At 37.2% G+C, this 16,543-nt stretch overlaps 1 protein-coding gene across 17 annotated transcripts in view; it reads right to left on the reverse strand.

The window, feature by feature from the left end:
- Positions 1-16,543, reverse strand: part of LOC460575 (uncharacterized) — a 510,143-nt gene that overhangs the window by 317,301 nt on the left and 176,299 nt on the right. For 2 of the 17 annotated variants that reach the window (XR_010155694.1, XR_010155695.1), the window contains exons 5-6: positions 11,257-11,458; positions 6,974-7,074 (exon numbers count right to left, since the gene is read on the reverse strand). The exons of 6 other annotated variants lie outside the window; for them this stretch is intronic. Coding sequence is in view for 3 of the 11 variants with exons in the window: in XM_054680873.1 (XP_054536848.1) it covers positions 7,049-7,074 (26 nt within the window). In the remaining 8 variants the exon portion in view is untranslated. Of the gene's footprint in view, positions 1-3,986; positions 4,923-5,822; positions 7,075-11,256; positions 11,459-16,543 lie in introns of those variants that run through there. 9 more of the 17 variants (XM_063806962.1, XM_054680874.2, XR_010155692.1 and 6 more) reach the window with 8 other exon arrangements.

Here is a 16,543-nt window from a genome sequence, read left to right on the forward strand (position 1 = left end):
ACCTATTTGGATCCATGATAATATTCCCCCTTTCATTCTTGATGTTGATCATTTGTGTTTTCTCATATTTTCTTGGTCAATCTCACCAAAGGTTTGTCAATTTTATTAATTTTCTAAAAAAGAACCAGCTTTTGGTTATATTGATTTTATGTTTTCAATTTTATTGATTTCTGCTTTTTTATTTTATCTTTTTCTGCATTGTGCTAGGCAGAAGCTTAAATTGTTGATTTGAGACATTTCTTCTTTTCTCATATAAATTTTTAATGCTATAAATTTCACTCTATGCACTGCTTTACCTGATTCACATAAATTTTGATTGGTTATATTTTCAGTTTTATTCTGTTCAAAATTATTTCTACTTTCCCTTGAGATTTCCACTTTGACCCATTGATAAGTAGTAATGTTTTATTTAACTTTTTAATATGTGGGGGTTTTCCAGATATAATTCTGTTACTGTTTTCTAGTTTAATTTGTTATAATCAGAAAGCATACTTTCAATAATTTTAATTATTTTAAATTTAATGAGGTTTGCTTTGTAACTCATAATATGGACTATCTTAGTGGTGAATGTTCCATCTGTGTTTGAAAACAATATATTCTGCTATTGTGAGGTGGAGTGTCCCATAAATGTTAATTAGGTAAAGCTGGCTGGTAGTGTCATTTAAGTCTTCCATATACACTTTGAGTTTTTTGTTTGTGTTTTATTCAACTTTCTCTTCTTCTTTTATGCCCTGAATTTTAGACCTGTTGATATTGTCCCACAGATACCTGAGGCTCTGTTTCTCTCTCTCTCCCCAACCCTCTGGCTCCCTCCCTTCCTTCTTCAGTTCCTCTCATTGTGTAGACTGAATAATTTCTATTGATATACCTTCAGGTTCACTAATTGCTTCCTCTCACATCTATTTTCTGCTATTGAACCCTTCTAGTGATGTTTTAAATTTTTATTATTCTAGTTTTCTGTTCTAAAATTTTGTTTGAGTCTTTCTTTTTCTTTTTTTTTTTTTTTTTGGTATAGCTTCTATTTCTTTGCTGAAAATTCTATCTTTCCATTGTTTTTAAGAATGTTTGCCCTTACTTGTTGGAGCACAGTTAAATAACTACTTCAGAGGTTTATTTCCTGATAATTCCAACCTTTGAGTTCTCTTGTAGTTGGTGTCTGTTAACTTTCTTTTGCCTGTTAGTTGTTCAGATTTTTCTAATTCTTTGTATATGGAATAGTTGGGGCTGTATCTGGGACATTTCAAATATTATATCCTGAGGCACTAGATCCTATTTAAATCTTCTGTGGAACATTAATTTTTTGTTTTGTTTAACAGGCAGTAAATACATATCCTGGCCCATATTCTGTGGTTTATCTTTCCCATATCAATTTAATTTTCAAAGAATCCGCAATTATATCTGGTTTGCCCAGTGTGTGAGCCACTCAGAGTTCAAACTGAAACCTGGACATTGGTCTTCACTGAAGTTCAGTTTTCAAAGTTTTTGTTGAGCTGATTCCATTTGAACAACTTGGGGGTTGTCCAAGACTTTAAATGCAGATTTAAATGGTCATTTCCTTTGGCTACTTGTTTTCTATTATCATTTCCCTGACTTTGGTTCCCAGGGTTTGCCTTTCCAGGTGTTCTTACTAGAAATATGGAAAGTTAGCCTCCCCACACTGATGCCAGTGTTCTGCCCTTTATAAGGCCTCTTCCACACCAATGAGGAGGTGGAGCGGGTCCATCTTTTTACTGGCATTCTGAAGGGCTATAAGGCTGGGCAATTTTACAGGACCCAACCCTACGGTGTTTGCTGCTGCGATGATAGTGGGAAGTGAGGAGGTCCCACCTCTTTGTTGCCACTTTCTTGGTGTAAGGCAAGGAGAGTTCATGGGGCTCCTCTCCTCAGGATTTGCCGCAGCATGCTGGTGGGGAAGGAAGGGTGTTAAAAAATATAACGAATAAAAAATAAACAGGAAACTCACTGCAAGATCATTCCTCCAGTTCTAAGTTCTGTACCTAGTCCACTTGCTTTTATCTACCTTTAATTCTTATGTTAGTTGCTTAATGTATTTTTTTTCCTGAGGCTTTACTCCATTGGGTCCAGAATCAAAAGTCCCTTTTTATAAAATTCCTAAACTGTGGATAACAAAGAGAAAAGAAAGGAAAACTATAAAATAGGAATATGTGTACCAAGCAGAATAAATGATAGAATACGTTTGGCAAACTAAAACACTAAAAATAAAGTGTTAGAGAACAGGGAGGGGAACTTTTTGCCAGTCTTTAGATATCCTTCCTCATAACACTTCTCTCTTCACTCTAACCTACCGTTCCCTAAGGAATTAGGAGTGACTTAAAATAACTGGTGAGTTTGGAAGAAAAAGAAGGGAATATGCTGCCCAGCTACCTCATCTCCCCTCTTCTTTTCCCCATAAAGAAACTGTGTTCTCAATTTCTCTAAGTCGTATGATAAATTAAGAGACAACAGCCTTTCCTTACAGGAGAGGCATGTGTTGTGCAGCACTTACTGTGACTTAGGTAAGTCTCACTAATTCTGGAGTTCGGTACTAGGAAGCTTCCTTATAGAAGCCACATTGTTCAATTTCATTACATTATATTGAATATCTTGAACTCCATATAATTTACTCCTTCAACTTATTTATTAGTTAGATACTCCAGTGAGATAAAGGTGGGAAGCTGGGGGCAGTAAATGGCTGGGACTTCCTTAAGCCTCCAATATTCACTAATTTTAAAAGTTAATTAATTCACTGAAGTAACTCCCTTTTAATAACAAGGTACCACAGTTATTATGACTATAAGGCATGTTTCCTAACACCTTACTGTGAGGGCGTCTAATCCACCTTTTTCTCCCCAGTGCTTAGCACATTGCCAAGTACAATAAGCACATAATAAATAATCATAAACGTCCATACAATAAATAAATGATTCAATAAATAAAAGAATTCCAATATACATAATTTTAGATGTGGCATTCATAGAAACCATTCTTGTTTTAATGGTAATGTTTCCATCTCAAATAGTTCCTACTCTCAATATGTGTTCGACATTTGAGAATATTTATTATTTACTCTACCTCAGTTGAAAGAGGTATCAACTTATTCAACCCATATAAAACTCCTCTGAGGTAGTGATATGGTTTGGCTGTGCCCCCATCCAAATCTCATCTTGAATTGTAGCTCCCACAATTCCCATGTGTTGTGGGAGGGACCCAGTGGGAAGTAATTGAATCATGGGAGCAGGTCTTCCCTGTGCTGTTCTCATAACACCGAATAAGTCTCATGAGATCTGATGGTTTTATAAAGGGGAGTTTTCCTGAGCAAGCTCTCTTCTCTTGTCTGCCACCATGTGAGACCTACTTATCACCTTCTGCCATGATTGTGAGGCCTCCCCAGCCACGTGGAACTGTGAGTCCATTAAACCTCTTCTTTTGTAAATTGCCCAGTCTCAGGTATGTCTTTATCAGCAGCATGAAAACTGACTAATACAGGTAAGTATTATTATTATCTATAATTGACAAAAAAGGAAAATGATGACCAGAGAGAATAAGTGACTTGTCAATGGTCAGATAGCTAGTGACAGATCTGTGATTGAAACTCCTGTACTTAGCTCTGGAGTCTGTGGCTATATTGAACACACTAGGTCACCTCTCAAAACAGATCTTACATAGCCTTCCCAATAACTTGTTCATATGTCACTTGGCCCTAGGCTTATGGTCAGCAACCCCATCTCTTTGTCTTCCCATCATGTATACCTTAAAATGTGGCCTGATCACATCAATTATACCATCTTTTTTTCATGCTTCAAACAATCAGGGCTATCCAACCGAAGCTAGCACTCTCTTCACAAACTGTTAGTCTCCACCCAAAGGATTGGCCTAGCTATTTTGCACCGTTATCAGCCTTGCTGCAAGCCTATTAAAAATCCTTTGTCTTCAGTTCTTGCCAATTAATAGGATAGTGATTTGAGGGCAAATAGCCAGTCGGAAGGGAATATTAATGTGTATGTTTAATGCAGCGGTGGAGAAGTTATGGCACTTTAAATATAACATCTTGCATCTTTCTTTTTTAAAAAAATTATTCTTTAAGTTCTGGGATACATGTGCAGAACATGCAGGTTCGTTACACAGGTATACATGTGCCATGGTGGTTAGCTGCGCCCATCCACCCACCATCTACATTAGGTATTTCTCCTAATGCTATCCCTCCCCTTGCCCCTCACCCCCTGACAGGCCCATGTGTGATGTTCCTCTCCCTGTGCCCATATGTTCTCATTGTTTAGCTCCCACTTATGAGTGAGAACATGCGAACACCTTGCATCTTTCAATACTGTTTCTCTTGGCTTAAATATCTGTCCATGTACAAATTTTGTGTATTACAGACAGCTGTGATTTTTTTTCACCTGCCACCAAAGCCAAAAGAAAGGTGTAACAGGTTAAAATGAAGCCATTAATAGAAGTAACCCAATCCTAATAATTTGGTCCTTTCATAAATTAAACATGTGAGAGCTAAATACATTTTGAATATCTCTTAGAGGAATTATGGAAAAAGTAAAAAGCAAAATAATCTGGAAGCAAAATCTAGAAAAAAGTACTTCATGTGGACCATAGACTTCAGATAAGTGCTGACATTTTAAAGAAATTAATGTCCTATCATGCAAGTCCCACAGTATCCTATCATAGTGTGTGTATGTTGTCTGTTCCAATAGTTCTCAGACTTTGTTGTACATCATAACACATTTAGGGAGTAGGGCAAAGAATATTGTTAAAAATACTGGTTCTTGAAGCCTAGCCGAGATATACTGAATAAAATTCTTTGAGGGTGGAACTCAAGCAAAAATATTTTTAAGAAGCTTCTCCAGTGATTCCAATGCTCACAATGTTTGAGAAACATTGACTGTATACTTGACTTTCAGGGCTGAGAAATCCTGGAATAGATAAATGTTAAAGAAATTTCAATTAATTAATCTTTATAACATCTCTACTCCGACACTGGACTCTTATTCATATTAACATTGTGTTGATTTTCTACTACTTAAATATTCCTTTGTAGAAAAGTATAGTGTTGGTCCCCTAAAATAAAAGTGTTTTCTCACATTCCTTCCTAGAAAAAAAAAGCATATAAAATTATGATTCAAAGAGTCTAGTTCTGTCCGATATAGATAAATGTACAACTCTTTTTTTTTTAGTGTGTGATATTCCAATCAGATATGCCTTTGTCTTTCCTACCAGTTATAAAATCACAACCTATCTTGCTGATTTATTTTCTGGAATGTGGGTCTCTCTCTCTCTCTCTCTCTCTCTCTGTGTGTACAAAGTTTTAAAATGTTTTATATTATATATATATATAAAACATGTATGTATGTATATACATGTGTATATATATTTTAAAATATTGGCAGCTAGACAATTAAAAAGCTTTTCCTATCATATAGCCTTTTGGCTTTTTACATATCATCTGCTAAACCTCAATCAGCAAATGGACAAAAAAAATTGTATTAAAATCATTGGAGAAATGCTGAAATATGTCATGTGCAATTGCTACAAAACATCTTTAATAGTTCTATTAATACTTGTCAATCACCAAGTGTCCTTGACATTCATGGATTTTAAATATTATTTTCAGTTCCTTGTTGAAGTCTTTTTTCAATACCTTCAGTATCTTCTACATAACTGCACATTTTCCATACTAATATCAAAATTCCTTTCCATTTGATTTGTCATCATATCCCTTCAAATGCTTAAGATGCCACTACAATTCACAAAATATTCAAATTCTAAATTTTCCTGTCAATCGTTGAATCAAAACACTCTCCTGAATGCTTTTTGGATAATTTTATTGTACGTTTATTTCTGCCAGGCAAACCATTTCAGAATGCCTAACAATAAATTACTACCTGTCTAAAGAAGTCATGCTGTTTGAAGGGTTTTCTAAGTCTAAGTCCTTAAAGCAAAACGTAACAGGTTCATTTAACATTTCTTCTGAAAGAAGAGAAACATATACACTGCAAAACTAAACTGTTTATGTGGTCTATGTCACATTAGTGTTTCAAGACATCTTAGAATGACTTTTCTGAAAGCAAAGGTAGTCATTTGAACACACAAATGGAACTTGGAATAGAAAAAGAATTAAACTTGAAGAAGAGAGAACACCGAGCTTCAAAATAACTCCTTTTGGAACATGCTTCCAAACACAATGTTAAGTGCATGCAATCAGTTACAGGTCATAGGTTAAAGAACTTGTGTAACTCACAAAAGTGTACATTTTTCAACCTTATGGACTGTCATCACTGAAGGAGATGAAATAAAAACTCCAAGTTTGTTTTCAATTTCTGCCTAGTGTCAAGGAGAGTAACCTTGGCAGCAAACGCAGTCGCACAATTTCTATGCCCCAGTAGCCTCAGAAGGTGTTGAAATTTAGGTTCTGTGATCAAGGCAATGCCTTTAATCCTGTACATGAAGTTGTCTAGACTCAATAAATTATCAGATACAAATCAGTAAATGGCAAGAAAGCTTAAATGACTTGACAGTCATGTGATCCTGTTTCTGCCTCAGCTCTCCTAGGTAAATGCACCCACAGCTCCATTCTAAGAAGTGCCCAGATAAAGAGATAAAAATCCTTCTTTCATGTGTGTTCCTAATTCTTCAGGTCTAGCATTTTCCCTTGAACTACCAGAGATTTCCCATCCTGACAACAGTGGTCAGATACAGAGTACACATGACTTTCGCAAATGCATCATCATTTAACTACCCTGGTTCTTCATCAGGAATCTAAATGATTAAACAAAAGAAAATTACTGAAGCATATTAGATCAGTTAATACAACGGTGGAAAACAAATGACAAGAATAATTCTCGGAGGTCAGTAAAGTGAGAGATCAAACATGATTAATTTTTTCTTCTGCTAGGGCAGATTCTGTCTGCCAGGTTAACATTCCATAAGAAAGAGAAAAACATTGTCATGTTCAATTCTAACTTGCCTTTGATAGTCTTCTTGGCATGGAAGAAAGCAAGCTGAAAGTGACAAATATATTCCGAGGAAGAAAATGTATTGTTTATGGTCTCTTTCCTGCTCCAAATCCTAGACAGAGAAAGAATATGGCTTTTAGGGAAGCTATCACTTGTGTGCTATTGCCTCATTATACAAGTCAATAGCAGTGCACTTGTAAATAAAACAGATGCAGGCAGAGACTAGGAAAAGCCACCTGGGCCAGCTGGTATAGATTTTAGCCAACTGATTTTGCTGGGTTTCCACACAAAGTCCTAAAATAGATCCTTTAAAAGCCCATTTAAATGGCTCTCCTCTGGCAGAAGGGTCAAAACTTCTGGCATTTGATTTGCTGATCACTGTTTTTGGCTGAGCTCTAATAGGCCTTGAAGGAATACTACAGTCATTATTTATATTTCACCTGCAAGAGCTAAATAAATATTTACTAACCAAGAATGTTGATACATACTTTAGAAATACATTTACCTACGATTTTCCTGTCTACTTTCAATTTGGTGGGTCAGATTCCTGTCATAAGATTTTTCTGAGCCTCCAGTCATCATGGAAAATGTTGTTTAGTCACAGAAAGGGAAAAGCTAGATTTAGCAATGTGCACTCTATGATGTCTCAAAACAGCCATGGCTGAAGGTCCTGGGCTGTTTATAATATTCCCTTACACTGACATCAGGAGGGCGAGGGAGTTTCCTAACTTCAGTTTTTAAATTGTTTACCCTCAGCTCTTCGGGTTAAATTATCTGTCGGCGAATGTCCCATCCCTTTGTTCTATTCATGGCACCTTTTATATCTAGTTGGAATCTCCACAGACATATTTCCTCCCTTAGAATGTGCTTCTTTCTGAAAAGATTTCCTACATACCACAATAGTCTGGTCACTTTTGGGAACTCAGAGGTGACTGAATTAAAAATTCCTTTAAATAGTGTCCAAAAATGTAGAGCTTACTGTGGCAGATTGTATTATCCAAGACAGCCACAAGATCTCCCATCCCACGTGCTCTTCTAACAATGTGACGGATATGGTTTGGCTCTGTGTCCCTACCCAAATCTCATCTTGAACTGTACTTCCATAATTCCCACATGTTGTGGGAGGGGCCTGTTGGGGGATAATTTGAATCATGGGGGCAGTTTCCCCCATACTGTTCTCCTGGTAGTAAATAAGTTTCATGAGATCTGATGGTTTTATCAGGGGTTTCCGCTTTTGCATCCCTCTCATTTTTTCTCTTGCTGCCACCATGTTAGAAGTGCCTTTCACCTGCTGCCATAATTCTGAGGCCTCCCCAGCTATGTGGAACTGTTAAGTCCAATTAAACTTCTTTTTCTTCCCAGTCTCGGGTATGTCTTTATCAGCAGTGTGAAAATGGACTAATACAGTGACACAGACAGTCATCCCATAGAGATAAAGGCTGGAGTGAGAGGGGAGAGGTTCCCCTTGAAGGTGGGTGGCCTGTGACTATAGCAGAATTGAGTCTAGGTGCTTTCGAAGACTAGATCATAAAGTCTAGCTTACACCTGTTTCTCTTGGGAAGCTCGTCCTTGGAACACTGCCACCATGCTGTGAGAGGAAGCCAAGCAGTCTGTGGAGGCCCATGTAGACACGAACTGAGGCCCCTGGCCTTCAGCCCAGCTTTGCTCCCAGCCAACAGCAAGCACTAACTTGCCAATTATGTGACTGTGCCATCTCGAAAGTGAAACCTGCAGTCAAAATTCTAGCCACCTTAGCTGATGCTACATGGAGCACAGATAGTCTTTTCAACCAAATTGAAGAGTCATATGTTAAATAAATGATTGTCATGGTTTTAAGCTACTAAATTTTCAGGTGGATTGCTATGTAGCACTTAACCAAAAATTAATAAATTGATATTTTAACTGTGATGTATTTTCATATTTGTGCCTGTGCATGTCTGTCTGTCTGTGTGTGCACCTGTGTGCATTTTAAAGCAAAGTACTGAGAGGACTAAAAAGGGGAATGCATTACTTCTTCTTAATCACTGAATACAGCAGTTCTGAATCTATTTTCTAAAATCAGCCCAATGCTGATCTCATCCAATCCCATTTAACTGATGAGTAATTCATAGTCAATCTCTTTGTGGGGTCTCCCCCAGTGTGCCACAATCAGAGTTGTCTTCAATGCCAAAGACTGTAAAAGGTATCTTTGGATGAAATAAATTGTTGTTTCTATGAGTGGTACATCTAATTATATATATACTGGAATTATTTTCGTCACTGAATCATTTACTCATTCACTTAACAGACATTTGCTGAAATGTTATTATGTACTTATTGTGGTTGACACTATGCTAAGCACTGGGTATGAATAGGTGAGTTGGACTCCTTCACAATTAGGTATTAAGAACATGCCCCATAAGGCACGGTGTGGTGGCTCATGCCTATAATCTTAGCACTTTGGGAGGCTAAGGTAGGCAGATCACTTGAGCCCAGGAGTTTGAGACCAGCCTGGGCAACACAGTGAGACACGATCTCTACAAAAAATAGAAAAATTAGTCCCAGCTACATGTGAGGCCGAGGTGCGAACATCACCTGAGCCTGGGGAGGTCGAGGCTGCAGTGACCCAAAATTGCACTACTACATGCCAGCCTGGGAGATAGAGTGACACCCAATCTCAAAAAAACAACCACAACAACAACAACAAAAATGCCCTATGGTCATGAAATAACTGGGGTTCTGCTTACTGAGATAACTTATGTTTTACCACATAGGATCCCTTTAGGTTTGGTGATTCTACCATCTCTGAGCCATGTTCAGAATATTTAGTGACTCTGGGAGCCCCTACATTTAGGGTCAGACTTCTCATGTACTTCATGCAACCTTCCCCTTGGAGACCTTACAACCTCTCCTCACACAAATAAGTATTTTTTTAAAAAATCTTGCCCATATGATGTTAACAGATGAATATTTGTTGAGCTTACACTCTTTATGCTACTCTCCATTCTAAGTTTTTAAAATGTATTATTATCTCATTTAATTCTCACCAAAGCCCTGTAAGATAGGTATAATTATTCCTACTTCTCAGACGAGCAAACTAAAGCATGGAAAAAGTAATTCTGTTTAAGGTAGTTATTAAGTGATAAAGCCAGGAATTAGACCCAGAAACTATCCGCAGATGCAGTCTCAAATACTAAGCTATACTGCTCTGTTGTCTTAAGGAAAAATAAATATTTGAAACTTTCCAACAAATGTATCACATTTAATTTTTATGTTTAATTTGACAAACGTAAAATGTAAAACCATAAGTCAAGAGATCATAATTTTCCACATTCTTAAAAATGCAAAATACCATGTGCTTATACATAAGGGTTTTTTTTTTTTGTAATTGTTCCTTTAGTTTTATCCACCATTCTTACAAAAATAAATTAGTTACAAGCAAGTGGTAAAAAAGAGGCAATCATCTAGGTCACATACAGTGACAGGCAGCTAACCAAACAACATATTCCTAGAGGTCAGTATTGAATCTAAGTCTATGCCCTTGCACATCTCTCCTACACTCGTTCCTTCTTGAGCTTACTAACTGGGGCAATGTTATCTTCTTAGAGAAGATTGAGAATCTACAGTAGCTCCTTTTCACCTATAAAATCAAAGCCAAGTACAGAATTCAAGTATCAAATTCAACTGGCCCCTAACTTATTTCTCATTATTCCCATTACACATTTTTACGCTATTCCATGTCTCCAATATATGACAGAAATTGCTGCATCTGTACATAATGTTCTTCATCTACATCATTTGCTTTCATGTCCTTCAATATTGCCCACCCTATTTTCCTTTGGAAGGGACCTCTCCACCAAAAACACTTCATGGCCAGCACCCCATAGACCTTTCTCTTGTTCAGATAAAAGTCCTGGGCCCTCTCATTATTCCAGCCTTTGTGAATGCCTTTAAACCATTTCTGGCTTTGTTCAGACCCTAACTTTCTAGCTCTCTCTTCTTCTGTTCCTGACCCATCTTTTGGACTGCCTACACTTAGGCATAATGACCTGTCCATAAGGGTTTCACAATTTCTATCAGCTTTATGTCCTGGATCTGGTTCACAATTGTGCTTTGGTTTGACCAGCCTCCAAAATGACTCTACCCAGTAAAGTGGTTTTAACCTCTTTGCATGTGGGATTGGATAAATCTAGACCATATTCTTTTCCTTCAAAGTCCAGCTCGTAAGTCACCTATTCAGAGAAGCCATCCCATATATTCTACCTTGCAATAATCCTTCCTTTACAAGGCATCCCATCGATTCTTACTTACTCACATTGTATAACATTCTCTTGAGCTCCTTTGGATACTTTTGCTGTTGTTCAGTGGTCATTATATAAGTGCTTGTATTATTTTCTCTGAACACACTGAATATTATTTAACAGCACAGACAGGTTCTTCTACTTTTTATTTATGCTTACTTTCCTTGACTTTGAGATAAAATAGCTTCAGTTTAGGCACAGATGTTCCATACATGCCTATCGAGTGGAACAAAATAAAATTTCAGATCATAAAACTTTAATGGTCCCTTACATAGTCAGTCTTGGTGTAAAATTCAACAGGTGGACAGAAGAAATGGAAAAGGGGAATATTAGAATATAGGAGAGCTTTTCCAATGAAAATTTCTTCAAAATTCTAATATATCTGAGAGGTCTTTCTATCCTCATTTCATTAATAATCATTGCCATACTGAAGTGTTGCTATTGATAGACTAGCTCCTATCATTCAAGACGATTGAAGCAGAAAAAATAACCACTACATTATGACAGCCATTGAATAAACTGTCTTTACAATTAACGCTTTTTAGAAAATAATAATGACGGCCAGCTGCGGTGGCTCACGCCTGTAATCCCAGCACTTTGGGAGGCCGAGGTGGGTGGATCACGATGTCAGGAGATCGAGACCATCCTGGCTAACATGGTGAAAGACCATCTCTACTAAAAATACAAAAACATTAGCAGGTCGTGGTGGCCAGCGCCTGTAGTCCCAGCTACTCCGGAGGCTGAGGCAGGAGGATGGCATGAACCCGGGAGGCTTAGCTTGCAGTGAGCCGAGATTGAGCCACTGCACTCCAGCCTGGGCGACAGAGGGAGACTCCGTCTCAAAAAAAAAGGCCGGGCACGGTGGCTCACGCCTGTAATCCCAGCACTTTGGGAGGCCGAGGCAGGTGGATCACAAGGTCAGGAGATCGAGACCATCCTGGCTAACATGGTGAAACCCCGTCTCTACTAAAAAATACAAAAAATTAGCCGGACGTGGCGGCGGGCGCCTGTAGTCCCAGTCACTCAGGAGGCTGAGGCAGGAGAATGGCGTGAACCCGGGAGGCGGAGCTTGCAGTGAGCCGAGATTGCACCACTGCACTCCAGCCTGGGCGACAGAGCGAGACTCAGTCTCAAAAAAATAAAAGAAAAAAAAAACTTTTAAAAAAGATGTTGCATAAATCACAGCAGTTTAGGACCAGATGAGTGTCTGTGCAGCCCTACAAATCAAAGACAAAGGCCCAACTAATATCGATTTCACAGGTTGCAACAATAAAGGGTTTTTGGCTTGTGTAATTCTGGGGTCAAAAATTTTTCTAGATACACACAAATTGGGAATAAACACATATTAAATCTATGTGCTTGCACATTATTCCCCCCAGATATAAATTTCCTTTCCTTTCAAATAAGAATTTACATGAGTAGCTTACACTCCTGTAGCATTTAGTGGAGTTAATGTTTTGTTTTACAGGAATTCAGTAGACATTATAATGGCAAAAGCTTTCTGCTATAAAACAGCCACTAGTCTCTTTTAGAGATATTATCTCATACAATCCTCAGAAAAACCACCTGATACGTTAATACTCTCCTTTTTTTAGATGAGGAAACCAGAGATAAATGAGTTTAAATAAATAGCCAAAGTTACAGAGTAGTAAATGGCAAAACTAGGAGCTAATATATGTCTTTTAAGTCCAGACTTAGGCAGATATTTCACAAGTACTTATTATGTAATTACAAAATATTTAGAATTAGATACCTTATAAAATTAGATATAGACCTTTACTTCATAAATTTAACTTTAAAATGAGACTACATTTTAAATTAAAGTGAATGGTAGCTTTTAGAGAAGAGGTTAGGTGATTACTATTTTAGTTTTTAATCTATTATTGTTTGTATATAAATTTTAGCCAGAGATTATTTTTGAGCATCACTGGCCAAGAAGAAGTTTTGGTACTACATGCTGGTTGAAATGTGTGGGTGTTTTTAAAAACTTTTCAAGGATTTTAATTCTTTCTTCCAAATAAAAGGAGAAGTATAAAGAAATATTTCTCACAGCAGTTATTAAAAATCTCAGTTGCTGTTTCATCACTCTTCTGTGAACGGATCTATTGTGTCATCCACCAGAAGAGTTACCATCATAAGGACCCAATACTGAGTACTTTCACAAGCATTCTAGAATCAGAATGGTGATTACAACTAGAAAGTAAGTCAAGTTCACGTTAGAAATAATTTGTAATAGAATCACAGAATGTTGAATTCATTTAAAATTATGCAATTTGTGTAAAGAATTTTGTCATCTGCTTTGAAGTTTATCTTTTTATGTAGAGTATTAAAACTCCTATTAAAATAGCCATCGTGGCCCTCTCACTAACTGCAGAACTAATTCTAAGGCGCAAGGTGTTGTGGGATGGGAGAACCAAGGATCAGAGTCAAAGCCCTTCTCTAGATGAGCGCTGTGAACCGGGAGGGTGATAACTATATCTGTGCCTGAGACAGTCTATCACGAAGGTTCCAGGCTGGGGGCAGTGCTGTAATTCTTTATAGCTGTCAGAAAATAGCTCAAGAAATCTACACCAATCTGCTCTCCCACATACAACAGCTCTTGTCCTCGTGTCTTGAATCTGCAAAAATGAAGAATCAAATCCCTTGATCACACAGCCAAGTGGTTTGAGTCTTCCAGTTCTGTTGTTCTTTTCTTTTGTCTTGAAAAAGGCCTTGTCAAATCAGAATGAAAAGAATGTTTTGAAGCGTGAGAAAATTCAAATTTCCTATGTAAAGCCTGGAGTTCATTAGCCAGAGTATACGTACTTATTTCAAGGGTCACTGGGTTATGGTGAAGAGCCTGTCTTTCTGCTAGCCAAGTCTCAAACTCTTCACCTGAAAACAGTTTAGAAATGCCTTTAAGTCTATTAGCTTTCTATGGAGCCTAATTCGTCTTTGTTGTGCCTTGTCTTGTGACCGTGTCAAGTCAAGGACCCTGCTTTGATTATGTGCTATCCTTTTTTTCTTAATCACTTTTCAGTTAAGTAATTGTCTCAGTTTAATTGGTTGTAATGATTAAAAGTTTATTTACATTACACTGAAGTTTTCTTTAATCAATCACTTAGGTTCTAACTATTTTATTATTTACAGCTCAATAAAGAAATTTTACCCAAAGAAATAGTCTTTTTAATTGGACTTTTTTTATTACACTATTTTTATTGTATATGTGCTAAAGCTAAAATCTAAATTTTGGCAAATAAGAGAAATTATTTATTCTTAATATTACAGTTAGACTTGTAACAGGCATTTTATATTATAATACTGAGAGGTACAATGTAATAAGTATTGGCTTCAGAGACTAACAGACCTAGGTTTGGATTCTGCATCAGGACTTGCCAGTCCTGGGACATTTCTGAACTTAAACTATCATACCAACCCTATGCAGATTGCCTGAAGATTACTGATGTGTGAATAAGTATAATATTTAATCTAATGGTAGCTATTACTTGTTTTAGCTTTGTCACTAACCAGCTATGTCACTTTGAGAGAGCTATTCAATTTCTCTGTTCAGATTCCTCTGATAAATAAGAGGAAAGGACTAGATACTTTCTACTATTTCTGTCAAAATTCAGGTAATAAGTAAACCCTTTTTATTGGTTTATTTGGGGGGTATAATTTTACATTAGCCAGGGTTTTTTCATGTTAAAATCTTCCCAGGGAGTAATAAAGGCATTAGTTGGAATTTGGACACTAATATGAGAATAAGTTGACAAAAACAAAATGGTTGTAGGAAATGTTTCGATATTGAATGTTGGGTCAAGAACCCAGAGCAAAAAAATCACATTTACAAGACAAAACCACAAAACTAATAGTCCGATAATTTGGTTTAAAAACTTGTATTATAATTCTTTATCAGACTAAACGAGTGATCTTAGAAAAATTGCTGGAAAATATTTATTGACCTGTTTAATCTTAGCTTAATCAACCTGTAGCAATAAGTACAGCAACATCTGATACCTACCTAGTTCTCTAGGTTCCCATGGGGATAAAAAAGAGAACTAAATACATTAAATATGATCACCTCTATACTTGCCAATTATGTCTGTTTATAATACATGTGCAAAACTGTCTATCTGCTTTGCAGGGGAAACAATTTTTTTAAATGACTCATAAAGCTCTATCTCTCATCAATAGTAGCAAGTTTTATTTTTAAATGTTTTTACTTTGAAACAGCTATACTATTTTTCTAAGTATATTTTTCAAAAGCAGCTTTATTAAGTCATAAATCATGTTTAAAAATTCAAACCATAAAGATAGCAACACAAAATTTGAAACACAGAAATACGCACTTTCCCATTTACAAATTGCATCAGAGGAGATACAAACACCTTTTCTCTTGTTTGTGAGTAAAGGGTCAAGACACAGAGCAGAAAAATTTCAAAACTAAGTGCTTATATAGATCTTTCCTTATTTGAAACCTATGTACCAAATTTGTAGCAAATAACTTTTATGTGAAAATCAGTATTGTAGATGGGGCTGAAGATATGGCTAACTAGGCTCCCACTAATAGTTTTTCTATGATAGAACAACTAACCTGAAACACTTATTATGATAAATAACAATAATAAAGTATAATAGCAACAAGAATACCTGCATTCTGGTGAGCTTTTAATAACAGGCTCTATGACTCAGGACTTTCATACATGATGCCTCACCTGGGAGCGTGCTTCTTGTATTAAATGGAGAAAATATGTATGTAAATATAGATATAGTTTGGATAATTTGAAATTTTATGTAATAAAACCCATTTATCATGGTCAATTAGCTCAAGAAAACTCAATACTGTTTAAAATGAGAAATCAACCACTTTTTAGACAACTAAAAGTATCAAAGCATGACTGACTTTAGAAAGGTGTCCTATGGGAGGAGCCAAGATGGCCAAATAGGAACAGCTCCGGTCTACAGCTCCCAGCGTGAGCGACGCAGAAGACGGTGATTTCTGCATTTCCATCTGAGGTACCTGGTTCATCTCTCTAGGGAGTGCCAGACAGTGGGCGCAGGCCAGTGGGTGCGCGCACCGTGCGCGAGCCGAAGCAGGGCGAGGCATTGCCTCACTTGGGAAGCTCAAGGGGTCAGGGAGTTCCCTTTCCGAGTCAAAGAAAGGGGTGACGGACGGCACCTGGAAAATCGGGTCACTCCCACCCGAATACTGCGCTTTTCCGACGGGCTTAAAAAACGGTGCACCACGAGATTATATTCCGCACCTGGCTTGGAGGGTCCTACGCCCACGGAGTCTCGCTGATTGCTAGCACAGCAGTCTGA

The sequence above is a fragment of the Pan troglodytes genome, chromosome 2, assembly GCF_028858775.2.
Source record: "Pan troglodytes isolate AG18354 chromosome 2, NHGRI_mPanTro3-v2.0_pri, whole genome shotgun sequence".
NCBI classification, from domain to species: Eukaryota; Metazoa; Chordata; class Mammalia; order Primates; family Hominidae; genus Pan; species Pan troglodytes.